Source organism: Nicotiana tabacum, chromosome 17 (assembly GCF_000715075.1).
Source record: "Nicotiana tabacum cultivar K326 chromosome 17, ASM71507v2, whole genome shotgun sequence".
Taxonomy (NCBI): Eukaryota; Viridiplantae; Streptophyta; class Magnoliopsida; order Solanales; family Solanaceae; genus Nicotiana; species Nicotiana tabacum.
The window spans coordinates 108,507,001-108,534,866 of record NC_134096.1 but is presented as its reverse complement, the minus strand read 5'-3'; the positions used below and the strand labels follow the sequence as shown (position 1 = coordinate 108,534,866).

Here is a 27,866-nt window from a genome sequence, read left to right as displayed (position 1 = left end):
AGAAGAAGGAAAAGCTTCGTTAATGTGAAATCAAAAGGAAATTCAGACGAGCGTGACTACCGTGTTAAGCTTTGATACCATGTTGAGCGTCGGCCATGAATGCTTCTGTAGAAAGCTTTACACGACTGAGAGGAACAAAGAGGGAAAGAGAGGAAATGAATTTTCACTGTTATATTGAATAATGCACTGTACACATACTTATACAGAGTATAACCGACCTAAATACCTTCCTAATTACTTAATTAATAACTACTCTAACTAACTCTTCTCCAGCTAGGATTCAGCTGTCACTCCACTCACGTGACACCTCTAGCATTTTGTAGGAACTGTTTATAAAATAAATTAACAAGAACTCACATCAGATGTAGTATTTTGCTACTGTTAAAAAAACAAATTAAACAAGAACTCACCCGTTTATTATTTCTCGTTTATTTCTGGAGCCTAGTGCAGCTTTTGGCGCAGTTTCTACTAAGTATTTATGCAATTCCTAGTATTTTTGGTTAAATCTTTTTTTTCCCCTCATACTTCACATAAAAGCTAGACGATATGCTAAAAATTGTTACTCCAATAAGTGACCATAAGTGTCTATTTACATAATCAAGAAGGAATTAATTTTATTTTTCTAAAATTTATCCTTATTTACATATTCCAACGTGTCTAAGTAACAATTAATTAAGGTTAGTTTAGTGAATGCATCTTTTTTCTCTAGGAGTTCGTATTTCCTTAATGGGTGTGCCAAAGGTAAAATGATCACATATTGTGGACCGGAGGGAGCAATATTTAATTGGGACCAAAAGTGATCACTTTTATCAAATTTAGATGACCAATTTGAATCTACCCAAAGATAAGGGGCTAGTTTGTCATATTCTCTCCTGAATAGCTCCTTTTTTTCTTTCAAAGAGAGCAAGTCGATAGTGGTTCTTCTTCTTCCTTTGCTCTCCCCTCTTCTCGAACTCATGCGGTGCTATTTCGATGAAGTGACTAAACTTATTTCTTATAAGATTAAAGCAAGTAGGAACTGGACAATAGAATCCTCAGATTAAGATTATTCTTTCTCAGGTAGTCCCTTTGTCTTTCTAGACTTTTAGCAGTATTTTGGTAGGTAATATTGTAACAAGGTGCTTGGTATATACTATTACAAACTTTGGTTCTCTGATTGATTAAGCTCTAATTGCTGCTGGTTCTTGCCATTGTTGTCGTCATGAAGTTATATACTTAATTAAAGTACTCTGGATTATAATGCAATTTCGAGAATAGTCTGATGAATTGTGCACACCACATGTTTGATTCTTTGCTTGTTAGACTATCAATCTCTCGCGTACGCGTATTCTTTGCTTGTTAGACTTTCAATCTCTACGCGTACGCGTACAGGTACACCACTGGTTCAGGTAATAAATGTTCTTAAAGGTTCATTCAGCCCTTCTCCCGGTCATTCCCTTTCCCTTTTCTGTTTATAGCGTTTTGATGATCATGCTCTTAATTTCTTCTATGAATAAAGAGATTGAAACTTCAAAAGAGTTAGTACTATACTCAACATCAATACTATGACTTCTACACCTTGTTTTACTAGCTTCCCCGAATGTAGCTATAGCACAATAGTTGCCAATATTAACTTTGAATGTAATGCTAGTCTCCTTTCTTCTTTTTCCATCTATCTTTTAATTAGTATGTGCATAATACTATGTTGTGGATGTTCGAGTCTTTAGTCTTAAATGTTTTCAATATTGTGTTTTGTACACTAAAAGAGTTTAATAAATTTGTGTTCTTAATTTTGATTGGTGTTATCAACAGGTTTCTTATTTAGGAGTTATCCTTCATAGAGTTTTTAATCCTCCCAGCAGAGTATTTAAGTGAGAGAAAATGGTCATCCATTCTGCATTGAGTCTCAACTTTTGTGCACTTTCATCATTCTCTGTTCCCAAAGCGGGGCAACAGGGTAGTTCTTGCTCTTCTGCTAACTACCTATTACCGTCTCCTTTGAAACGTCTGACTTGCTTTGCCACTTCAAGAAAGTCCAAAGAGGAACATGTGCCTGATCCTAAGCATAACTCTGGTTCAAGGCCTAGGAAAGCTACAAGGTCCAGCGAAAGCAAAGTTTCTCTTAATGAAGACAAAGATCCCGTCGAGATCTTCCCTGCAACAATCCCTAAAAAGCCAAGACGTGGCCGCAGGAGCGAAGCAGCTGCAGTTGAGGATTTTGTTCGTGATTCATTAGAAAAGACATTTGCTTCTATCCGGGAGCAGAACTCTGAAATAATAAAAGATACCGAGAATATCCTCAAAGATAGGGTTGATGATGACACTGATTCTGATCAAAGTAGTGAAGATGAAGATGATAGTAGCAGGGATATGAAAGAAAAGAAAATGATCGTTGAGGAGGAGGATCCAGATTGGCCTCTAGATGCAGATGTTGGATGGGGAATAAGAGCATCAGAGTATTTTGACAAGCATCCAATAAAAAATGTAGTAGGAGAAAATGGAGTTGAGATCGATTGGGAGGGGGAGATTGATGATTGTTGGGTGAAGGAAATCAATTGCCTAGAGTGGGAGAGCTTTGCTTTTCATCCCAGCCCCCTCATTGTTCTTGTTTTCGAGAGATACAATCGGCAAGTGAATCTTGTTTTATTTACTAGTTGTAGTTCTTAGAGATACAATTGGCAATATGCAAATCTTCTGTGTTCTTTGAAACGTTTTCATAATGGCACAGGGCTAGTGACAATTGGAAAGCTCTTAAGGAGCTAGAGAAAGCAGCCAAGGTGTACTGGAGTAACAAAGAGCGCTTGCCTCCTCGGGTTTGTGAAACATAATCACTTATCCTGACATTGTCCATTAGTGAACACTCTTAACTTACCATCCTCCTAATTACTTGGTGTAGACTGTGAAGATTGACATAAATATTGAGAGGGATCTAGCCTATGCTCTTAAAGTTAAAGAATGTCCGCAAATATTGTTCTTACGAGGAAATAGGATACTCTACAGGGAAACAGGTACTTCTTATATATTCCCTCGCTAGTTTGATATAGTAATTGTAATCTTTTCAGCTGAAATTTCACCATGCGTCATTGTTCCGTGGAAAGATTGCTTTCTTTGACACTTTGGGTAAATCTGTGCAGACATTCGAATGGCTGATGACCTGGTTCAAATGATAGCATATTTTTACTACAATGCAAAAAAACCTTCCTGCATTAATGATGCAGCTTTATCTCAGCGGAAGTAGTCAGCAGAGGTACTCCTACTAACTTGTTTAGACTTTCATTATAATTTAATAGATCAATGTTATTTAAACATTCTTCTATGCGCAACTCAGATTAAGTTGGCAGAAGGATAGTCAAAGAGGCAGGAGAATTGGATCCCCGTGTAACTGGGATCAATTGTTTTTTTTTTTTTTTTGGTAACCATTGTGAATTACCATTGACAAACCAAATCAATTACAAATAAAGAGCACCTAATTCCACATAGCAGAATTTAGGCCTCCAACAAAAAAAACAACCAGAACGCTAGTTACGCAGAAGCTTATATACTAATCCTCTACATCTCCTAGCTCTACGAGATGTTCTATATGATTCTAGTCTAACCACTACATCCTTTTTAATCTGTGACACTATCTCTGATCTATGTACATTTATTCCTTTGAACAATTTCCAATTCCTAGCTTTCCAAGTGTGGTGTAGTAGAGCCCCCCATATTGCTGTCATCAGCTCTTTTTTGAGTCGCGGCCATTGCTTCCGTTTGAAACTTTCTAAAACTTGCTTAAAATCACATGCCCGAACCTGTATTCCTGTCCATTGCACCAACTCTTGTTTGACATTCTGAAACCAATCACATTCACCAAACAAATGCGTATTTGTTTCCATCACCTGTGCATCACAGAGACAGCAGTACATATTTTCGACTGGTATCTGCAACTTAAGCAGTCTCTCCCTAGTAAGCAACCTTCCATGAATTGCTAACCACATTATGAATCTATGCCTTGGTTGTGCCATAGCAGTCCATACAAGTTCAGCTATTCTCATCCTAGAGTGACTGCCAATTATATCCAAATAGCTCCTTGTAATCGAATACTCACCGTTAACTGTAAGCACATATCTTCCTTGTACATACCATTCCTGCATTCTTTCTTTTAGGGAGTTGAGTTTCTTCCAATACCAATTACAATCCATCGGTGGTTTATGTTCCCAGAAATTAGTTTCTGTCTTCATATAAATGCTATATACCCATTTGACCCATAACGATTCCTTATTTACTTGCAATTGCCAGATTAGTTTGCCTACAGATGCAATGTTCCATTCCTTGCACCCCTTGATATTTAAACCTCCCAATTTCTTAGGTTGGCAGATCTTTTCCCACGATAACAAAGCCACCCTTTTTTTCTTGTCAACTGATCCTCCCCATAAGTATTCCCTACAGATCTTATCCACCTCCTTCAGTACACTTTGAGGTAGAATGAACACTGAACTCCAAAAACTTTGTATGGAAAATAGCACTGCTTCTATCACCTGAAGTCTCCCAGTATAGGATAGTTGTCTGGAATAGGTGACTTTAACTCATGTGTGTAATCTTCTCCACTAGTTGATGACAATCCATTTTATTCCATTTCTTGGATGAGAGTGGCAGCCCCAAGTATTTCATAGGCAAAGCACCCAATACAAATCCTGTTCTTTGAAGTAGCTGCTCCTTAGTGTTATCATCTATTCCAGCCAAGAAGATGCTGGATTTATCCATATTTGCAATCAATCCAGTAGTGGCACTAAAATGATTTAGTGCCTCCATGAGGCGATTTACTGAACTCACATTACCTTTGCAGAAAAGCATCAGATCATCTGCAAAACTAATATGTGTAAGTTTGGTTGGCTTGCACATAGGATGATATCCAAAATCAGGTAATCTGCTTGCTATCTTCAATATCCTTGAGAGATATTCCATCACAAGAACAAACAAAAGAGGAGACATAGGATCTCCTTGTCGCAGACCTCTCATTCCTTCAAAAAAACCATGGCTTTCTCCATTTATTTTAACAGAGAACTTGTAGATGAAACACATGTCATGATTAAGTATCTGAACTTTCTTGGAAATCCAAATCCCTCCAAAGCTTCATTAAGAAACTCCCAATTAACCATGTCATATGCCTTTCGGAGATCAATCTTCAGCAAGCACCTTGGTGAAGTTTTCCTATTGTAATGTCTTAATAAATCGTGACATATCAAGACATTGTGCATCATTGATCTGCCTTCAACAAAAGCTGATTGATTCTCTGCTACCAAGTACTTAATTGCCTTCTTGAGTCTGATGCAGATCACTTTAGAAATACACTTATAGATTACATTGCAACAAGAAATTGGTCGAAAATGGCTTGCACATTAAGGAACCTCTATCTTGGGAATAAGGGCTATATTTGTACTATTAATCTGCTTCAAAAGTTGGCCATTCTGAAAAAATTCAAGTACTGCTTCTGTGACTTCTATTCCAATAATGTTCCACGCATCTCGAAAGAATCCACTACCATATCCATCAGGCCCGGGACTTTTATTCCTGTCAATATTAAATAAAGCCTTTTTCACATCCTTATCAGTATAAGGTTGCAACAACTCCATATGTTGATCAATAGTAAGTGTTGTTCCTTCCTGTAGTACTCTATTGTTTACTCGTGTTCTTGAATCATCTCTCCTCCCCAATAGATCTTCATAATACTCGACAAATATTCTAGCAATGTCGTCAGGCTTATTCTGCCATCCTCCTGCTCTATCCTTTAGCTGAGTAATGGAGTGCTTCAATTTCCTATGTTTGATCACAGAGTAGAAGTACTGTGTATTGTCATCACCCAACTTTATCCATACGGCTTTGCTTCTCTGTTGTAGATATATTTCTGCTAAGTATGAGGATTTCCTGAACCTATGATATATTCCGAGTTCATACTGTTGTAGAGCCCTGTTAGTAGGATCTCTCTGCAATTGTTGTTGAGCCTCCTTCAGTATCTTCCTATCCTCATTAGCTTCATTTACAATATTGCTAAAGCAGTCTGAATTAAGCAGCTGAGTTTCTTCTTTAAGGATTTCAATTCTTTCACCACTTTGAACATTTTACACCCTTCAAATGATGTATTACACCCCTCTCTTACTAGCTCCACAAACTGAGGGTGGTGTGACCATGTGTTGCAGTATTGGAAGGATCTTTTCCTCCTAGGATTCTCTTCTGCTAGTGAGACTTTTATAGAGCAGTGGTCACTTATGCCTTCCGGCAAAAGAATGGCTCTACAGGTAGGCATATTGTCCAGCCACATATCATTTATAAAAACCCAATCTATTTTGGAGAAGATTCTCTGATCAACACCTTTATCATTCCAGGAATACCTATTGCCTAGCATAGGCAATTCAATCAAGCCAGCATCAAACACACAGTTATTGAAATCCACCACCTCAGTCCAGGAAACAGGAAACCCTCCAATTCTATCCTCATCATGGAGCACAGCATTAAAATCTCCCGGTATCATCCAAGGTTGCATACTTCTTCTACTCTGATTCATCATAGTGTCCCATAAACCTCTCATTTCTTCTCTTGTGTTATGGGCATACACAAAAGAGACATCAAAAGTCAACTGGTGAGGTATATAGAGAGCCTCACATGTAACTATTTGATCAGTCATAGCAATAAGTTTGATTTTGTACAAATCATCTCTCCGTAGAACCACTATCCTTCCATTGTAATGGCAGTCCAAATTTGAGATGAACTGCCATCCACCAAACAGCTTCCCCATTACTTGATCTATTCTATCCCTCTTTAATCTCCTTTTGCTTATTAGGGGCATTTAAGCCCCATATATTCCAACTAAGTAAGTTAACCATCCCCTAAATGGGGCAATGGTTGGCCTCCCACATTCTTCTCCTTCTTCATACCTTCTACGTTCTCTGTCTCTCCCCTTTGCAAAACTTCATAAGCATTCGACCTCTCAATCTGTGTCTTGTCCTGTAGTGGATTAGCCCTACCAATTTTCATCGGAGTTACTCAACTGGAACTACTAGTAGTACTTGTGTGCCTTTCCTCGCCTTGAACAGTTTTTGTTTTACCTTTGTCCATCCTTTTATCTGATCTTATCTCTGCAAGCTGGTTATCCACCTTATCATCTTTGTTTGTTTGCTTCCCTTTCTGTTCTTGTTGTGTTGCTAGCGTTACTGGATGTTTCTTCCTACATATACTTTCTGAATGACCATACTTTGAGCAATGTGTGCACAATGTTGGTTTCCAATCATAGCTAACTCTTTGTTCTACCAATTGTCCCTTTTCATTCCGGAACAACACCACTTCAGGTAGTTTTGAGTCCATCTCCACTTCAACTAGCAGCCTTGCAAAATTCAAACCATTCTTCCTTTCAGTATTTTGGTCCACCATTAATGGTTTCCCAACTAGACTACCAATCTTGCTCAAGCCTTTAGGGCTCCAGTATTTAAAATCGAACCCTGGAAATTTTATCCAAATCGGAACCGTAAGCAACTCCTCCCTGGTGAACTCTAGATCAGGACTCCATGCCTTCACTATAAAAGGTTTATTATCAAAGTGATAAATCCCTCCTTGTATGACCTCATTCTTACCAATTTCAGAATCAAATCGCACAAGTGTGACTCCATTCTTCAACATTGATATCTTATTAATACCATGTTTTGCCCAAAGTCTCTGAATATACCCCTGTATTACTGCAAATGGAGGATGTGCCCCTAACACATAGCATACATCAGCATTTTTCCAGAATTCAATTTCAGAGCTTATGTCATCTAGCTCAATTTCAACAATTGGAGACTCACCATGAGTTTTGGGAGCAACATATTCCAATTTGAATCTTGCATTAGAAATTTTTGACAAATCGAAGTCCTCCCACACAGATTTCTTTTGTTTTTGCATTGCTAATTCTTCCTCAACTTCATCCGCCCATGATTTCCTTCCTTTACTTGCTGATTCCGCATAGCTGCTGCTTCGTGGTGGTTGTGCGACTTCATTCCAGATCTGTTGAGCTTCTACCTGTTTTTGCTTAGCATTTTCATTTGGTTGCACCACTGTTTCACTGATTTTTGCCCTAATTTGAGGAGTAGTAGCCTCTTTCTCTCTTACTTCACTACCTCTTTTCCCCCGCTGAGCATTGCTTTGCAATTGCAAGCTTGCTTGAGCCATTAGTGCTTTCTGAGATGGTTTGCGTGCTCTCTTCCCCATGGACGGCGCAGGTTTGCTAATATGCGCCCAGAGAGAAACATGCCATCGAGCAGAAAGTTCTTTTAGCTTCAAACTTTTCTTTTTCAATTGGTCGTTTTGTTCACTGGAATATCTGAGTATACAATTGCAGACAGAACCTTGGAGGAATGACTGGTCGAAACGTCATGATGTTATTATCTGCCTGATGCCTCTAGCTGCTGATGTAACTTGCAAGTGGAAGGTTGAAGAAAAAGGTTATATTCTATGCAGAGCTTAAAGTAGCCTATGCTCCATACAATATAGAAGAGGATAGTTGGAAAGAGAAGTTTCAGTTGCCATGATCTTACTTTAGTTTTATTTGCTTGTTTACCTGTCATGCTAGCCTAAGATGTCTATAAAATACTTTATACGAATTACAAAAGTTCATGTCATCTTCTGCTACTTATATCTACTCTTTCTTGACCCTGCAAGCTACAACTAAATTAGGTTATGGAACCCTTCCATTAATAGTAACCCAGATAAATACGAATGGATAGTAAATATTGGTACCTTGCTTTATTCCATCCTAAAATAGAAAGTGTAGATCAGATAAAGAAGACAGTATGTTCCTTGGGTGGGTTAACTATGTCTGCTTTTATCTGTTAGGTTAGAAGAAATACTGGAGTGCTTTCTTTTCAAAAGTTTGGGTTATCACATTATCAGGAATATGCCTTGATTAAGAAATGTTATATCACTCAACATCAAACCTGACTAGGAGCATTTGCAGATAATACAGTTAACAAAACCTGAACGCTGAATGGACCCAACAAACAAACTTTCACCTAAATAACCACTTAAACTTTTTTATTACTTTCTTAGGAGTGAGGTAACCAGAATCAAAGTAGTGTAAAATATTGGATGTCAGCGCCTCACAGGTGAATATGATTTTATAAAGAGGATTTGAGTTCCAAAAGTGTAATGCGATTCTCGCACCCAAAGTGTAGTCTACATGTCGATGAAATTAGTAAAAATTATGAGATATTAGGGTTCAGAGACAAAAAACACATTAGGTTATTTCTTTTAATCTACGTCGACTTTGGTGGGCAAAGTCCTTTGGGGTGTAGCAGATACTCAATGTGATAATACGCAAGCTGGCAAAGAACATATTATATGATGGACAAAGAAGACAATACGATTGAACAATAATTTTTTAACATTTATCAATTTGGGATCATAGGAATATACTGCACAACGATCCAGAACTTGGCAACTATGAGAGGTTTTCACGTAGGCTTAATTTCGTCATAACAGAACAATTACAATTTATAAGGGGCCCATTTTCCTACCTATGTAATTTTCAATTTTCTTCCAACATCCATTCATTCATTCTTGTCTTTTTTCTTTTATTATGCTATAGCCATCGTAAAAGGCGTCCGTTACCCTTTTTATATATTTGGAAAATACGCCTGCAAAGTCGCATTATCAAGTCAGAAAGAAATTAGTCTCTATTTAGAAATTCAATTGACCATTACTACTCCCAAGTGTTGGTCTAATAAAAGCATTTTTTAGATAAGCAAGAAGTATATTAGTAAAAGAATTAATGTCCCATATGCGCATTATTCCAACATAACTCCAATTATCAGTTTCCTAACTTGATAAAGACTACGTCTAGAAACATAACATGATCTACTATTTGTAATTATGTTACCAATCAACAAAAAGGAGATAATTTTTCCCTCAAGACCGTCAATAACTTATTACAAGGCTGACTACTAATACTACTAGGTTGTTCATAAAAAATCGAAAAATCGAATCAAATCGACTAAAAAATCTATATTTTTTATGTTTGATTTGGTTTTGGTTTTAAATTTTAAAAACCGATCAAATATGATTTGGTTTTGATTTTAATAAAAAAAATCCGAAAAAAATCGAACCAAACCGATTATAAAAGTAGCTATATAAATTGATTATTACACTTATATATATGTATATTTTTATATAAAGTTTCTGAAATTTTATGGTACATATTAGTCATTTGTATTTTTGGTCTAGTTCTTTGCTATTATAATAATCTAATTTTGTCTTCTAGTTTGATTGGTAGTTTTCTTTTGCTAAGTACAAGAATTTATTTCATGTTAAAAATAATCGATTTTTAATTGAGTGCTTAAATTATTCATCACTATTTGAGTCAATTATCATCAATATATCTTGGTAAATGATAGATTTCTCAAAGAGCAATTAGTTTGATAGTGTTACATTACAAAAATGTAGTCACCGGAATATGCGTTTTGTAGTGTATGTCTCATATTTAAGAAAAAATCGATAAATAATCGAAAAAACCGAAAAACCGAATCGATAAAAAATCGACTTAATTGGTTTGGTTTGGTTCCAATATTTGAAAAACCGACTTACTTAGTTTGGTTTCTTTTTAGGCAAAAATCGACCCAAATCGAACCATGAACACCCTACTACTACTATCGGTAGGGGTGTACATGGATCGAGTTGGTTCGGTTTTTATCAAAATCAAACCAAACCAACTATATCAGATTGGATTGGTCCGGTTTTGTCGGGTTTTCGGATGTTTTGTTACTTAAATATTATTCTAATCTTACTTTGTTAAATTTTTTTATAAGTAAATATATGTTTACTAAAAATATAAAAAATTGACAAACATATTATTTATTAAAATATTCTTATAGGAGAATTTTCTTAGTAATACATAATAGTTATTTTTTGAGTCTCCTGACAATAATTTTTCGTTGATGTACATTTTCAAGGTTAACCGAATTTAATAATTAAAGATAAAAATCGATATGATTCCTAAATAACAATAATCACTTCACATTCGAAAAAAATATAAGAATTTAATAGATCTTAACATATGATATGAATATGGAAGAACAAAGAGATTGACGCATTTCAATAACATTTGATAAGAAAGTGATCATACAACCCTTTATTTAAGATTAACAAATATGGAGCACTTCATATTCTATTAAATATTATATCCCGCAAGAGAATTCCAAATATTTTTAGATATTTTTAAAGAAAATTCTATACAAAATCTTAAAAGTATATATAAAAATTATATATTTATATGTCGGTTTGGTTCGACATATAAATAGTGGGTTGCTCTAGTGGTAAGCACCATCCACTTCCAACCAAGAGTTTGTGAGTTCGAGTCACCCCAATAGCAATGTGTGGAGTTCTTGGAGGGAGGGAGTCGAGGGTCTATCGGAAACAGCCTCTCTACCCCAAGGTAGAGGTAAGGTTTGCGTACACACTACCCTCCCCAGACCCCACTAGTGAGATTATTCTGGCTGCATGCAGGATGGTTATAGTCTAGTGTACGGAGGAAACTCTGTCAAAAAAAAAATTCAAAGTCTCTAAAAGTAAACATTCGATGACGAATGTTCCCAAGGGGGGATGATGTTACACCCTATATTTTGTACGTAAAACTACGTCGTGAGCAAACTAATGTAGGACCCAAAAATGAGATCATCTTTGAATATATATAAAGCAAGTTAATCATGTTACCTCAAAAGTTACAAATATTGAAGATCATGAACAACAAGTATAAAGAGGGTTGGAAGGTTCAGAAGCTAAAGGAATTGAAGAAAATAATATTTCGTCGAAAGCCGACAAGTTGGGAATGTTATAGCATGTACTTTTGGGGTAAGACCAGTGTATTTAACATGATAAGTAGGTTATGTTATGAGTTATGTTATTCGTATGATAGTCGTATGTTATGTTTTGAAGTCAAGCGAGTGGTGGAACAAAAGTCGATGAAAGTCATTACAAGTTACATTCATAAGTTTTACTGAAACTTTGGGTCAAATATAACTGCAATTTTATCCCAATATACTTATCTATGGGGTGTTCCACTCATCAAATTAAAAATCTATGAGTCTATTTTCCAACGCATTAAACCGTTTGTCAATACGATATCGGAGTACAGAGATATAGGGGGCTTTGCGAGACTGCGCAGACTGTCACCTACTTGCTTAAACGAGAATCCAAAATTGGGCCAGTTCGAGTAGTCCAAAACTGGGCTAGTTCGGGTCGTTCAAAGAGGCCTTTTTAAAGGCCTATCCCCTTCATATATTAAGATGATAATAGGTCAAAATAATCAGACTTAATCTCTGCAAAAATTCTCCCAAACATTTCCCACAAACCCTAATTGATTTTCTCTCCCTTTCAAGTTCTAATTGGAGGTAAAGCCTAGAGTTTGAAGAACCAAAATAGGAGCTGAGTTATCCAACAAATAAGGTAAGTTTACTGCTCTCTTTTATCCATTCTTTACTTCTGTAGATGCATCATAAGTTATTCTATATTTATAAGAACTCACGGGACGGTGATCGAAAGCCGTGAGTTCGAGTTATTCACTTATAGCGGACTGTTTTGTGGATTGTTTTGTGGACTGTTTGGTGTTGCTGTTGGGCTGCGTGATTTACTATTATTTTGTGGAGTTTTGAAGGAGGAAGGGTGTGGATAAATACCACATAAATGTAGGATGTTGGGCTGGTCGTTCATCGTAACATTTTCGGGTTGTTGACACTACTACGGTGGTCGTTTTGTGTATGAAGGGATTGGGGTATGTTGGGCTATTTTGTAGTATTGTATGGTATACATAAGGTTGGAAAATAATGTATATATGTTGTTATTGTTGTTTTTGGTGTTGTTGGTGTTATATTGAATTTGGAGGAAGTAAGGATTATAGGGGAGATGTTGTCCGTTTTAATACACAATAAGCATGTTGTTCGTTGTGCGATAGTTGTACCTTTCGTAACTTAATGATAGTATTATTATCGTTGTTATAGATTAAGGTGAGAAGATGGGAGTTCAACCTGGGATTGGAAAGATTGTGATAAGGTATGTCAAGGCTAAGCCCTTCCTTCATTTTGGCATGATCCCGTAACTACATATGTTTGATAACGAGACATAAAGAGAAGTTCGTATTCATGAATTTATTAACATTATCCTAGTTTCAGAAGTTATAGTATTCTCCCTTATCGGGACTTTATATTCAGTTAAGTATTATTTTCTTCCAGTCAAGTGAGCATAGGGTCTATATATCTATATAGTATTACAGTATTTTCACCATCATCGAGCTATAATCGATGGGCAGGCCCCTATTGGGCAACCTCTGATCAGATGGTAAGTTATATATACCGAGCCTACTGTGGCCGAGCGCCTATGAGCGAGCCCAGGATAGCCGATATATAGAGCCTAGTATGGCCGAGCGCCTATGAGCGAGCTTACTACGGCCGAGCAGTTACACGTACCGAGCCTTATAGGGCCGGATATTTATTTTACTTACTATATTGAAGGAGTTGAGTCAGTATCAGCAGGTAAGTATATCTCCAGATCATCTTTGACTCCCAGTTACTTCTAGTTATTATATTATCAGTTCAGTTTCGATTTTCAGTTATGTTATTGCCTTACATACTCGGTACATTATTTCGTACTGACGTCCCTTTTCCGGGGACGCTGCATTTCATGCATGCAGGTTCAGATAGACAGACGAGTAGACCTCCTCAGTAGGTGTTTTCAGAGTTTAGCCTGATCGGTAAGCTCCACATCCTTCGGAGTTATCGGGTCTAGGTTTTCGTGTACATCTTCTGTATGTGTGTATGTATGTATATATGTTATGGGTAGGTTGGGGCCTTGTTCCGATCACAATATATCCATCAGTAGAGGCTTCTAGACATATTCTGATGGTTAGTGCAGTATGTTGGCTTGTAGGCCTAGTATGTATATTTTGGTGATATGTCAATTGTAATAGTTATGATGGCCTTGTCGGCCTAACTTTATATTGATGTTTAGTCAGCGCTAGTTTCCATTTAGTTTTATATTTTGCTTCGCAAATTATCTTGCAAAGTGGCTTTATGGCCAAATTATGACATTATATGTTCAGAGTCCCTTAGTCGCAATTTGGTATGCTAGGTTAGGTGAGGCACCGAGTGCCGGTCTCCCTCCCAGGTTCGAGTCGTGACAGTTGTTGTTGGTTTGGTTCGAGTTTTTTTACTCAATACCAAACCAAATCAAAACAAACCTAGTCGGTTTTTTAATCGGTTTGGTTTGACTTTTCTGTTTGGTGCGATTTTCTGGTTCGGTTTGTACACCCCTAACTACCGGTATGGGGAAGACACACACTCGACTACCTACTAACCTTCTACCCTAATAAATAGATTAGAAAAACAATTAAGTTTGGTTTGATTCGATATCGAGTAAGAAAAAATCGAACCAAATTGGCATATAAATATATAATTTATATATATATATACTTCTACAACTCTATATAAAAAATTTCTTTTAAAAAAATCAATAAATATTTATGATCATCTCATGATCGATTGAATTTTAAGTATTTAATAGAACTATAAAGTGCATTTATTTTTATTTTGTTTAAATAATGTTTGATCCTAACGTGTTTCCTTACTTTTTATCAATTGTTATTGAAATGCGTTAATCTCTTTATTCTCCGTTCACATTCACATGTTAATATCTATTAAACTCTTATATCTTTTTCGAATTTGAAATGGTATTTTTTCGGTATTTTAAAATTAAATAAAGAATATCATTATTTAAGTTTTAAATTGACTCCTGTGTGTAACTATTAAAATTTGATTAAGTTTACATCAGTAAAATATTAATGTTAGACTAACAAAGTAAGTATCACGTGTTACAAAAAACTATCCCACAAAAATATTTTAATAGATCATATATTTTTTAATTTGTTAGAATTCTTATTAAACATATATTGACTTATTACAACTTTATTTATAACTCTAATAAAGTAAAATTAAAATAATATTTATGTGACAAAAAATACCGTAAAAATGTGATAAAAATTGAAACGACCAAACCGATATAATTGGTTTAGTTTGATTCCAATAAAATTGAGAACCGAATCAAAGCACCTCATGTATGCATACCCCTGAATTTTCTTTTTGTATTCTTGAGGCGAGGGTCTTTCGGAAACAACCTCTCTACTCCTTTGGGGTAAGGGTAAGGTCTGCGTACACACTACTCTCCCCAGACCCCATTAGTAAAATTTTACTGGATTGTTGTTGTTCGTTGTTGTATATGTGAATTTAATATTTAGAGTTAGTTGATATAATTTGGTGTAATCATATTAGAGAAGTATGATATTACTTTTTTTAATATATTTTTATACATAATTCGACTAACAATCTCTTTACCTCTCCAGGTAGGGGTAAGGTCTGTAACTCTACATACATAGGGGCGGACGTAGAGTACCGGATATGGGTTCGGCCGAACCCAGTATCTTTTGTTCGAACCATGTATTTGTCTTAGGAAATTCATTGGATATATAAAACGTATTAATTTAGAACCCAGTAATTTGAAAGGAATATAATCTCTAATCCATAAGGTTTAAATCTTGATTCCGCCTTTGTACATATACAATATTCTTTTCAGAACTTATTTGTAATATTATATTGAATATATTATTATTGTTGTTGTTGTATACATAACTCGAATAAAAATAATAAATTCATCTTAACCCACATAATTCGCTTTAATCTGCCTTTGGCCATTTTGTCCTTAGCTGCACCGCCATCTTTAAGCCAGTCCCAACAACCTTCTGGCGAAATTGTCAAAAGAAGAAAAACATGAGATAATGTTGGGGCCTGGGACGGACCAAATTATGATTTAAAGATGATTTTATTTTAAACTTATAAGCACGCGAGTTATTTATCAAATACATAAATAAGTTAAAAATATATTTATAAGTCATTTTGATCAGCTTTATCAAACTCAATATTTATCTAATTATCAATATTTATTTATCAATTCCATAGAATTTTCTTATACCAATTAAGAGCTTATTAATGTCCAAAAGTATATTATCATAAATTTGTCTTAAATTCGGGAGGATTAAAAGTACTTTTCTCGCCGCAGGATCACGAAATTCACGTGGTCAAGAAACTTCAACTTTTATTGACGTGTTTTTGTGATATTGGACTATAATAATTGTACGTTTTTTTTCTTCTTTTTTATTTTGCATATACTTTATGTGAGTTGACTTATAACAGTTGCACTACTGGGGTAAGTCAGTAAATGCATATGGTTTTCATAACGGTTAGACTTTCTCGTGACGACAGACAGCGATATTTTTAATTTGGGGACGTTAAGGTGGGTACTATGTTTTACTTCCAAAAGTACCCCTTTTAATTAAACTGTGGTTTTCGTATTGTTAATTATTGGAAAAGATTTAAGAAAATTGTGTTAAAGATAAGATTCAATTTCCCTTTTTTTTAAGGGGCAAAGTGACCGACAAATGCTTTTGAACCATTTAGCTGATTATTCCAAACGGCAAAATCACACTTCTCAGTTCTCTGTCATTCTCCAGCAGGTTATATGATAGGATTTCCTAATTACATTTCACACCTTCACATTCTAAGTTTTTGTGTTTGACTAAAATATTTACTTGACATATTAGTTATCTTGTCATATCTGGTTGGCCAAACTTTTAAAATCAGATTATTTTAAAAAGTATTTTTCTCGTAAGTACTTTTTAAAAAGTACTTTTAGTGATAAACAGATAAATAATTTATGTTTGACTAATTAATTTTAAAAGTACTTTTGAGTAGTAATTAGTGTTTGATAAACTTTTAAAAACTGCTTCTAAGTGTATTTTGCTCAAAAGTGTTTCTCACAAAAGTATTTTTGAAGAGAAACTACTTTTTTTTGCTTCTAAAAAACTACTGCCTCTACTTAAAAGCACTTTTTGTACTTTTTTCTCATTCTAAAGTTTGGCCAAACACGTCAATTTTTTTAAAAAAATATATATTTTTAGCCAAAAAATATACTTTTGGCCCAAAAACAAAATTGGCCAAACAGATTATAAGAAAGCACGACTCTAATAGTTTATTATTTGAACTTTAATTTTAAAACTTCAAAAAGAGATTACTTAATTTTTACGAAAAGAATCTTGTGGATTGATGATATAAAAATCATCGAATTAGATGATGAAGACTCGAAGTTAAGAAGTGGAAGTAAAGAGTGAAGCGAACAACACTAACCAAGCAACTTTAGTAACACATTACAGTCTAATTTGTTTTTACGTAAAACAATCTCATATTCTTTTGTTTAAGTTCCCTTTCCTAGTTATGTATCTTTTCTATGCAATCAATCATTCAATATAATTGAAAAAAAAATTATCTAAGATATTAATGAAGCCAATTTATGTAAAAAAAAAAAAGGTGTTTATTTTATTTTATGAAGTAACCGAACAGTTTTGACCAAAACTCAGTGCAAATTTTGAAACAAACACCATTATTAGTTAGAAAAGCAAAAAGGAGCAACAAATGAAAGAAAATTCATTTCCAAAAAGGGGGGAAAAGTCATTTCACATACAGATGCACAGTGTCACAAGCTGAGCTCCTCTACCTCATATTTGCACCTCACAAGTGTAACCCCTTTCCTTATACCTAAACCTCATAAACCCCTCCCCCCCCCCCCCCCCCCCCAAAACCCAAACACACACACCTTCTATATCTATCCCTCTTATATATATAGAAAGAGAAAGAGAGAACCTAGAGAGATAAAACAGAAACCCCAGTCCCCAGAGAAAAAAAAACAAAACAAAAATAGAAAATGGCAACTCCAAACCAGTTTCCCGACGACTTTCGGTGCCCGATTTCGCTCGAGATTATGTCCGACCCGGTTATTCTCTCTTCGGGTCACACCTTCGACCGTTCCTCAATCCAACGTTGGCTTGACTCCGGTCACCGTACTTGCCCGATCACCAAACTCCCAATTTCCGACCCGGTTTTTCTCATCCCTAATCACGCCCTCCGCAGTCTCATTTCCAATTATACCCTCGTCTCTTTCCCGAAACCACTCTCTTACCCTGACCCACAATCCCTTATTCAAACCCTCATAGCTTCCTCTTCTTCCCCTTTAGATTCTAAGCTCAACACGCTCGACCAACTCAGTAAGCTCTCCAAGCGTGACTCTGCGATTCGTCGAAAACTCATTGAGTCAGGCGCCGTTTCTGCTGTTCTTAACTGTGTCAACTCGGATGATGACTCGGCCGGTGGGTTACAAGAAAAGGCGCTTCATTTACTGTTGAATTTGAGCCTGGATGATGATAACAAAGTGGGGTTGGTGGCTGAAGGGGTGGTGGGGAAAGTAGTGGCAGCGTTACGGGGCGGCGCTGGCGACTCCAGGGCGGTGGCCGCCACGGTTCTGACGAGTTTAGCGGTGGTGGAAGTGAGTAAAGCGACAATTGGGGCGTACCCAGATGCGATTCTTGGATTAATTTCACTTCTTTGGGGTGGTAATGTTAGAGAGAGAAAAGAAGCTGCTACGGCTCTGTATACGTTATGTTCCTTTCCAGATAATCGGGTTCGGGTTGTGGAGAACCGGGCCGTTCCAATACTGATTCAGAATGCTAATTCGGGACTTGAGAGAGCTGTTGAGGTATTGGGCTTATTAGCAAGGTGTAAAGAGGGTCGTCAAGAGATGATGAAATTTGGTGGGTTAATTGACGTGTTGATTAAAATCTTGAAAAATGGATCTTCAAGAGCTGTGCAGTACGCTTTGTTGACTGTAAATTTGTTGTGTAGTTACAGTGAAAGAATGTGTGTGGTGGCTGTAAGAGAAGGGGTTTTTGAGATTTGTGTTGGGTTATTGGAAGATGATAATGAGAAGGTCAGAAGGCATGCTAATAGCTTGATTAAGGTCTTGCAAGGCAAAAGATTAAGTCTTTGATTAAAAGATGTGAATTTTGAAAGTGTTGATTTTGATGAATTATGGAACTAAGCTTTGGAGGGGAGGGTAAAGGTGAGTTTTGGGTTGTCTCAGAATTAATTTTTGTTGTCGAATAGTGTTTCTTTGTACAAAAAGATTAGAATTTTAGGGCCAAAAAATGTGTATCTCTCTCTTTTCTCTCTTGGATTTTATATTTTCAAAATAAAGAAGGAAAATAAAATCAATGGGTCTCTCATTGTCTTGCTCTCTGTCTCTCATATTTTCTTCACTTCTGTGAATGTAGAATTAAAAATCCATTCTTCTGGCTAAAGATTTACTATATTCTACTAATTTTTTTTTCAGTTGTTGCTACAGTCAGTATCCTCGGTAGTAGGATGATCAATGAGAATCTATACTACTATATAGCTGCTCATAGCAGTATACTATAATACAATAGTGTCCTAATAATACAATAGTGTATAGTGGAGTAATGCAATAGTGTCCTAGATATTATGTGGTGCTGGTAAAGACTAATTAAGCATAATTTTGGAAGGGTGGTGAAAAAAGGAAAGATTTGCTCTGGCTATTTTTATCTGCAACAGTAATGTGCACATTGGTACACTTGCTAAAGATTTACTGTGATTTTTGATTTGAGGTTCTTCTCTTGTTTTTTACTCCCTCCTTCCCAGTTATGTGGTATGTTTGACTCCGCACTTAATTTAAAAAAGAAATGAAGATTTTTGAATATTTTGATCTAAAATAAATCATAGATATTTGTAGTAAATCAATTCATTAAGGGTAAAAAATAATTTTTTTAAAAATAAATCCTTTTTAGATAAGGAAAGATAATATATTTTTAATTCAAAAAGAGAGTGTCGCATAAATTTAGATTGGGAAGGAATGAGTACTATTTTCTTTCACTTCTTCCTTTATTTGCTTTATAACTCAAATCTATTCATTCCTTTTTTCTTGGATAGGGTCGATCCATCTTCTAGTGAACTTGATTTTGGGATTTCCGCGTAACATATTAAGATACGTCTCACCTCTACTCCCTCTGTTTCATTTTTCATTATTGCATTTGATGTCATCTTTTTTTCTCGTAGCCTCCAAATTGTTTAAAGGAATCATTTGGTGTTATCCCGTTATAGGCTGTCATGTAAACTTGTTACTTTTTTTTTTGGTATAATTAATCATCTGATTCTCATCGCGTATGACATAATAAAATGAAAGAGCTCCTACCAGGCTCAAAACCTCTTTAAATTTATTACTGGATGTGTTGCTGGTTCTTGAGGTAAAGCAAACTAAAGCATTTCTCCGTTTTTCTCTCGCAGCCTCCAAATAGTTTTAACAATCTTTTCATATTTTGTCGACTTATAGGTGGGCTTATAATCTAAGCAATTTCGCAAAAGCGTGCATTAGAGACCTACTTTTTTGTGCAAAAATTGTGTACACTGTCAAATGTAGTTATGCTCGAGCAACTTCCTTAGATAGCCATTGCAGAAACAGACTGAAATATGGCTGATTGTGAAATTTGCAGAACACGGATTTCTCATGGTATATTCTCTCGGGAGAGCAAAATATCACTAAACGTTCTTCAAAAAATAATAAATGCACATCTTGTACTTTTTTTTTATGGGGGGGTTGTTGTCGTGGAATTATGATTATGTTATACACAAAAGAATTATAAAACTTAGAATGGTGTGTTGAAAGCGACCAAATTGTTTTGTCCTTTGGTGGTCCGGGGATTACATTCATTGTGGATTGGATGAACCTAGATACCTATTTATTTTTAGGTAAGAAATTTATTTCGGGATTCGAATATAACTATCAGAGTTGGAAAACCTTAGGTGACCAGCCCCGCACGCTTTGCAGATGGATACTTAGATTCCTATACTTGTTGAATTAAATACAGCAGAATTACAATCCCCGGAATATAAGGGAGAAATAAGCCATCAAATTATTGAAAATATTTTATTTGTGCAAAATTAATAATAATGTCTTATATATAGCTTTTGTCACTTAACTTTGGTTCCGTGGTATATATTTTCATTTTAATTTGTAATTTCAAGATTAAGTTATTCGATTTGCAGTAAACATTGAATGGAGCTAAGTAATTTTGACAAAGCTCCCTGTATTTGATTATTATTATTATTATTATTATTGGTGACAAAGACCGTCTCTTTCCTTACTTTCTCTTTCTTCTTAATTCAAACTTTTTAGTAATTCAATTTTGAAGATTTTGTTCAGTTCTTCTATATGTGAACAATTTGATTTCCAAGGAAATTTTCAATTCAACGTCGCTTATAGATACCTTTTGCGGTCTTCCCTAAGAAAGTGCCAAGGCTATATATTTTCTGATATTTTTTTGTTTTTGTTTTTTTACTTCTTCTCATTCACCATGTCTTCCCGAAAAGAAAATTCAGAAGCTAGTGGCCGTAGGTTACATCCCTTTAGGAGAACCTTATATCATGGGTCTGGGCTTTATATTATGGGCTTCACATGTTTGCAGGCCTATGAACCAGCCCACCATAGTAATCTAACGAGAAATCTATATTTTTAGCCGCTTTAAAAAATAATAACCGGTAAAATGTAATTTTTTTTTAATATATGTGTATTATATACATATAATATACATTTGTCATACACTTTGGAGCCTTACGAATACAATTAGTTTCAGCCGACCGACTTATTTTGTATTTTGTCCTAATCTGAATATGGACCAGCAGTTAACTTGAGACAGATATTTGTTTCAAAGGAGAGTTTCATTAATCTTTTGGAAAATTATTTTTAGCAACACTCGATTTTTTTAACTATTCAATGAAACGTATTTATACATGCATTAATAATTATTTCCTAAATTATGATTAGTTAATACATTTGTGCACTTTAATTTATCACGCAGCAAAAATAAATTAATATAGGTTGGTGTAATCTTGGAGTGCGAGTATACTTTTACCTATTTATTGTCTCAAACGAAGATAACGACATTCTATGTTGTGTGGGAAACAGAAATGATCCTAAGGTTACGAGTGAGTGTGATAGTCAAGATTGAATTAGATGGTGGGGGGAGTGACCTGACCACTAAAATAAGAAAATAGGAAGCGAAAGTGAGTAACCTTTTATAAGTGATGACTCATGTTTGGTGGACCCTAGTTGGAGCCAAAAAATTTGACTAAGATGATGAGCTTAATCAAATGCCATAATTATTTATTTATTTATGCTTATAGAACAACATGTCCTAGTGGTAAATTCAAAAGAAAAATTAAGGAAGGTGACATGATGTAACCCTCGTAAAAGCCAACATTCAACTGAAAAGTGGGACGAATTGAATGTCATGATTGTCAAAGATCGATATTCAGTGTGTTTCTCCATCCTCTTTGGTATTTGGCCGACACATCTTGTGTTATTTAGTATATATATAATAATTAGTAGTACTTCTGAAACAAGCAATGCTATTACGGACCAAATGATTTGAAGCTCATGCATGCAAGACGACATCCTTGTACCACAATTCACTGCTCCTCCGATGGCTGATCCAATCACGGATTTGCAGGTTTGTTAGAATCCACTATTTCTGAGTTGATTTTTGAGTCCATGAAATAAGTATAAAGTAGCGTGTGAAATACATTTCGGAATAAACTCTTAATGTAACACTCACAACGTCTAAATTAGATTCACTATTACTTTCAGGGGTTATCTCACTTACACATGTGATTGACCGAGAGCATGTTTGGCCAAGCTTGTGAAAGGCCAAAAATACTATTTTTGTCGGAAGAAATATTTTTTAGAAATTTGATGTGTTTGGCTAAAATACATAAGTGTGTTTGAGCGGCAGTAAAAATATTTTTTTTCTGCTTTTGGGAAGAAGCTACAAATTAAGTAAATTTTAATTTATGAAGGATCTCTTCTTTTATATAGGATTTATGAAGCAAATTTTTAAATATACCGAATGATTTTATTTTGATATATTTGAATCATCAAGTAAACGATAAGTAATACCAAATACCCAATATTATTGCTTTGGATAACTATATTAATTTTATATTGATTAAAATCTTTAATATATATTTTAACTTTATGTTTTATATTCTAACTAAATAAAAATAAAAAGTATTTGAATTCTTTTATAAGTATTTAAATTTATTTCTCTTTTAAATAATACTAATTGTAAGCTGAACATTTACTGTCTTTTCGCAATTTCACACTCAAAAAAGTATTTTATGAAAAGATTGATCAAACACAATTTATTTATCAAAAATTACAAAAAATATTTCTCAAATGAATTGCTAACTACACTCTCCAAAACTACTTTTTCTCAAAAAGCACTTATGAGCAAAAATATTTTTCAAAATAAACAGTTCTTTGCTTGGCCAAACATAATCTAAATTGAACATAAAAAGAGCCTATTTTGGGATGCTCAAGATGAATTCCTTTTTTTTGTCTTTTCAACATCACGTACGCTTGCAAGGTTCATTATATTGGGCTACCCGATGAGCATGATATATACTTGAAGAGTCGAAGTACATATATACATACATGATTGACATACACAAGACCATCTCCTCTTAAACTTTTGGAATAGAAAGTCTTAATTCTAATACTGAGTGTATTCCTCATCGTCGCAATTGATGTGACTAAGGCAGTTGAAACACCTTGGTATACAAAAATAAGTTAAAAGCATTACGAGCCTAATGAAGATTTAGGCCTAAGGGCCGACCAAAAAGAAAGAGACGTGTCCACAATATATAGAAGATTTAATCCTGAGTATAATGATTGATTAGCAATAATGCATGTTTATTAAATGCATATTCTATTGTGATATCATGAAAAAGCAGAACAAAAAGGTCATTATGTTAAATATGAGTTTCAATGATAGAAAAAAATAATATATCACGTTTGGTGCAGGATCACAAGGGATAAAACAAAGAAATCAAGATTCCCTATCACTCAAGCATGGACTAAGGAAACAATCTATCAACGAAAGCAAAGGAAAGAAAAAGTATCAATGATTAGGTATGAAAAAGGAAGAAGCAATGGAAATTCGGAAGAAGAATCAATGAATGATTTGAAAAAGGAAGAAGCAGCGGAAATCTGGAAGAAGAATCAATCAATGATTTGATAGATGATTGACAAAAGCTAATATAGGAAAGACCCAAAATCAAAGGAAAACAAGAGTGTGAAGCTCTACAACGGAGATCGCTAAAGCCCGAAATCAGAGGATCCATCATCAATCACTCAGGTAACGGAAAGATCTGCCCAACGGAAGAAAATCTTGTCAAGGCCACAAGACAAGGAAGATCAACGAAAACCTCACCTTATTCTTGGAAAGAATCAATTTGCGATTCCGTTCAAGGATCAATTCCCTTGGGTTTGTAATCTCTCATGACTCGCGTCAATCAAGAGTCAAGAAGGCCTCACGAAATACATATACATCTGTTCTAGGCTTGAAGCAGACATACTTTGAACGAACCATTATCACTCTTTTTGTTCTATTCCAAACAAGCATTGTATTTTTTTTTAGATTTGCTGTGTAATTAGTGAGAGAGGAAAAAGAGATAAACACTTGTGAGGCATTGTATCAATAAGGGAAAAGTGACATAGAGACCAAGCTATTGGTGTAAAGCTACATCAACCATCTTGTACCCGAGAAACTTCAATATTGAAAGAGATCACCATTGCAACCCAAAGGGACTGGACGTAGGATTCACATTGAATCCGAACCAGTATAAAAATCCTGGTGTCTTTATTTCCTGCACTTTATTTTCGCATTATTATTATTTTGTTCTTATCTTTAGTCAACTAATTGATAAACTATAATTCACCCCTCCCCCTCTTGTACTTTCAATTGGTATCAGAGCTAGTCTCATACTTATTGCTTAACAGCTTGTGAGAAATGATCATGGCAAATCAAGTAACTGTTGGAGCACTCTTTCAAGAAAGAACGTCGCAAGTTAGTCCACCATATTTTAATGGACAATAATTTTCTCACTGAAAAATATGAATGAAAATATATGCAAAATCCTATGATGTCAAAGTATGGCGCGTTATCAAAAAGGGTAACTATCCACTACCAGCAGCCCCACTAGCAAGAAGATTGGTCAGCTGACCTTGAAGGGTATTAAATTGTTGGTCTCTCTTTTCTAGCTGATCTTGAAGGCTATTAAATTGTTCATCTCTCTTTTCTTCTCTACCCTTTGCTTCTTCAAGCTCTGCTGACAGCTTTGCGATCTTCTTCTCCATAGCCGAAAGAGTTGACCTATCAAGTGCCTCGCCCTACCCAGAAGTCCCTATACCTTACAATCCAACCCTGTAGCGCCGAAATGATCTCTCTGGAAGGCCGTATGCTATCCTATTTTTAGGACCACTGACAACATCTAACCAAATCTTCTGTGCTTCTTCGTCTGAAATAGAAGGTGGGTCGTCCTGCTTAGTCGGTGGCTGAGTCTGACTGTATCCCTCCAGAGTAGTCTTAGAGCGGCCCTTTATTTAGAAGATTGAAAATTATTGACGCTATAATATTAGTATAAATATTAATTTTAATTTATAGTAGTTATGAAACTTATATAGGTAGTCTCCCCCCGGTCCTCGACCCATCTACTTGGATTCGTCGGTGCCTTCTTCTTCCGGATGTGAGTCTCCATGAAGAACTCATCGTGAGTCAACTTTCTCCCGATTTTTTTCCTACAAATATAATAAAACATGTTAACTAAATTAAAATAAATATAGTTTGATAAAAATAGATTTAAATATTTTAAGGAATTACCAGTAGTCTCCTCGCAGTCCCCATGCCCCTTGCACCCACACAATGCAAGGAGCCACCCTTCTCAGATGCTCGGGCCTTCTTTCCTTGTTCATTCTTCTTCTCGAAATCCTCAGTGGCCCAGTGCCTCAGTAGATCCTCCAATAAATGCAGTAGAACCCATGAATGCTTCTTGTTTTTCTTCCGAGTAGAACATAAGGCATCGACTAGTTTCTTTCGACATTTGAACTCAAAATTTGTAAGAATTGCACACTTAGCCTGCAAATGAAGTTTGTAACTTTAGATAAATATATTGTTAATATAACGCTTAAATAGATAAGAATTGTATTAAAACTATAAATTGATTGAAAATTTGCTCCACGAGTCATACAACCGGCCAAGAGGTTCAGTGATTATTTTTATAGTATCATGACTAGGTATGAACCTGCAATATAGCAATTATATTAAATAAGCAAGACTAGCTATTATAATTATGGAAAAATAAAGAAGTAATAAATAAATCTTACCCATTGCTCTCAGGCCTGATGATCATCCTATGATAACGACCATACCGCACTACATCTGGATCATCATCCGCATGTGTATCTAAAGCGTGCATAGAAGGGGGGCATCTGGCTCAGCGCTACTATCTCGAATGCGAAGTCCTGAAATGCTAGGAGATGCACTCTGTGGAGAGGGAGACGGGGTCACTGGTAAAGATGGTTGAGATCTAGACCCCTGCGATGTAGCAGTTTCCTCGCCATCTTAGTGGGACTAGTCTAAAAACTTTCACTTACTCTATTTTTTTGCGGGAAGGCCCTTCTAGAATTACGTTTAACGTCCCTTTATGACTTTCTCGATCGGCGCCTCGGGTCGGTAGCTGGGCTTCAGGGTATTTCTACCACGACTACTATTGACCCGAGCCCAAAGAAGGAAAAGAACGGACTAAAGCGAGGAGTTCATTAGGCATACATAGTTAAGGAGGATGGGGGTCAACCTCTTTCATGACCCATGGCCCCAGTGTGTCACTTGGTTAGCATTTGTAGAACAAAATAAGTAGGGCTGGTTTTTCGATAGGGAAAGAGACATGGGAGGGGGAGTTGGCTGTAATTGAGACACATTTTTCGGATGGACGATATGGATTTTTTTCGAAATAGTTAATTACTTTTTTAACCGTGAGATGATGGATGTAATCCAGCTAGAACAAAGTGAGAGGGAGGTCAATCAGAACCCGGTGGCTCCAGAACGGGGGGAGGGGGGCAGAGGCGTTGCCGCAGGCGCCAGTACCGACATAAATTTTCCACCCCGCTCCTGATCAAAAAGAGTATGCAAGACTTCGAAGGGACATTCACACTTTGATTCGTGAGCAACTTCACGAGAACATTGTGAAAGGGGGAAATGGCGGCTGTCTGTGCACTTTCCGGAAATGACGAAAATATAGTCGAGTGCCGCAAAGACTATAATATCTTACGATCTTACGATCTCCACGGAGATGGATATGGAAACCCTCCGTAGATGGGTGGAGAATATAAGGGGGGCATTTATCTCCTAAAGCTACTCATTAGGGAATATATATACTATATTTAGGATGTTAAATATATATAGATTTTAAATGACAATAATCTATAAGTGGTTGACCATTTTGACCATTAATATCGACCGAAATCGGTCGGTAACTTCATAATTATTTTAAAAATAATTTTGTTGTTATGAAAAAAAAAATAATTGACCCTGGGTGGAAAAAAATAAATTAAGATTTTCGACCGATATTGGTCGGTATTCTTAAAATTTTTTAATTAAACTTTTTTTGGGTAGATAATATGCAAGTATGATTAGGTTTTGATCAAAGATTAACCATTTTTCGACCGACATGGGTCATAATTTTCAAATGTGATAGATAAAGTAGGTTTTCTTTATTGTGGGATCATATTTTCCAACCGATGATGGTCGGTATATTTACGTAAAATTTGTTATTTGACTTTTGTAGCCAATTTACTTATTTTTCGACCGATTTCAGTCAATTTTTTCTTCCGACCGATTTCGGTCGGTATGCTATGGACGGTTTTTGGCAGTTTTCTAGTAGTGTGATAACATTATTAGGTCATCGATGCATCACTTATTTGGGTTCCTAATTTACAACTTTCATCCAAAATGTAAAGTTTAAGGCTAAGGCTATATAGCAATGAAAATAGACTTGTCAAGTATGAAATTCTTAACCATGTTTAGTCTGATCAAGTTCATGTTTGAAAAT

At 35.6% G+C, this 27,866-nt stretch overlaps 4 protein-coding genes and 1 long non-coding RNA gene across 6 annotated transcripts; 3 read left to right on the top strand and 2 right to left on the bottom strand.

The window, feature by feature from the left end:
* The first annotated feature begins 896 nt into the window (after positions 1-896).
* LOC107786174 (thioredoxin-like fold domain-containing protein MRL7 homolog, chloroplastic) lies at positions 897-8,640 on the top strand. 2 transcript variants are annotated; one of them, XM_075234802.1, is made up of 6 exons: positions 897-1,059; positions 1,792-2,606; positions 2,708-2,792; positions 2,876-2,987; positions 3,114-3,226; positions 8,331-8,640. In XM_075234802.1, exons 2-5 carry the CDS (start codon positions 1,861-1,863, stop codon positions 3,215-3,217), a joined length of 1,047 nt encoding a protein of 348 aa, XP_075090903.1. In that variant the 5' UTR covers positions 897-1,059; positions 1,792-1,860; the 3' UTR covers positions 3,218-3,226; positions 8,331-8,640. The 2 variants fall into 2 exon arrangements, with proteins under 2 accessions (XP_075090903.1, XP_016463111.1); XM_016607625.2 differs by having other exon boundaries at positions 8,327-8,640.
* Positions 3,498-6,751, bottom strand: LOC107786164 (uncharacterized). Its single transcript, XM_075235791.1, has 5 exons — positions 6,103-6,751; positions 5,399-5,989; positions 5,115-5,296; positions 4,545-5,022; positions 3,498-4,450 (listed from the first exon to the last, which is right to left on the bottom strand). Exons 1-5 carry the CDS (start codon positions 6,749-6,751, stop codon positions 3,498-3,500), a joined length of 2,853 nt encoding a protein of 950 aa, XP_075091892.1.
* LOC107786173 (uncharacterized) lies at positions 6,856-8,320 on the bottom strand. Its single transcript, XM_016607624.2, has one exon. The coding sequence runs from the start codon at positions 8,194-8,196 to the stop codon at positions 7,000-7,002; it is 1,197 nt and encodes a 398-aa protein (XP_016463110.1). The 5' UTR covers positions 8,197-8,320; the 3' UTR covers positions 6,856-6,999.
* Positions 8,641-17,699: 9,059 nt separating the features above from the next.
* LOC107786165 (U-box domain-containing protein 8) lies at positions 17,700-19,132 on the top strand. Its single transcript, XM_075234801.1, has one exon. The coding sequence runs from the start codon at positions 17,779-17,781 to the stop codon at positions 18,895-18,897; it is 1,119 nt and encodes a 372-aa protein (XP_075090902.1). The 5' UTR covers positions 17,700-17,778; the 3' UTR covers positions 18,898-19,132.
* A 725-nt stretch (positions 19,133-19,857) lies between these two features.
* Positions 19,858-24,563, top strand: LOC142171604 (uncharacterized). Its single transcript, XR_012701401.1, has 2 exons — positions 19,858-22,429; positions 23,782-24,563. It is a non-coding gene; the product is annotated as an uncharacterized LOC142171604 (long non-coding RNA).
* Positions 24,564-27,866: the final 3,303 nt, after the last annotated feature.

Excerpts from the sequence above, each read along its gene's own strand:
- LOC107786174 (XM_075234802.1), top strand. The coding sequence starts at position 1,861 with ATGGTCATCCATTCTGCATTGAGTCTCAACTTTTGTGCACTTTCATCA. Across the intron at positions 2,607-2,707 it reads GTTTTCGAGAGATACAATCG|GGCTAGTGACAATTGGAAAG; the intron begins GCAAGTGAATCT and ends ATAATGGCACAG. Across the intron at positions 2,793-2,875 it reads AAGAGCGCTTGCCTCCTCGG|ACTGTGAAGATTGACATAAA; the intron begins GTTTGTGAAACA and ends TACTTGGTGTAG.
- LOC107786164 (XM_075235791.1), bottom strand. The coding sequence starts at position 6,751 with ATGGGGAAGCTGTTTGGTGGATGGCAGTTCATCTCAAATTTGGACTGC. Across the intron at positions 5,297-5,398 it reads ACTTTTGAAGCAGATTAATA|TGATCTGCATCAGACTCAAG; the intron begins GTACAAATATAG and ends GTATTTCTAAAG. Across the intron at positions 4,451-4,544 it reads GGAGAAGATTACACACATGA|TGTTCATTCTACCTCAAAGT; the intron begins GTTAAAGTCACC and ends TTTGGAGTTCAG.
- LOC107786165 (XM_075234801.1), top strand. The coding sequence starts at position 17,779 with ATGGCAACTCCAAACCAGTTTCCCGACGACTTTCGGTGCCCGATTTCG.
- LOC107786173 (XM_016607624.2), bottom strand. The coding sequence starts at position 8,196 with ATGGGGAAGAGAGCACGCAAACCATCTCAGAAAGCACTAATGGCTCAA.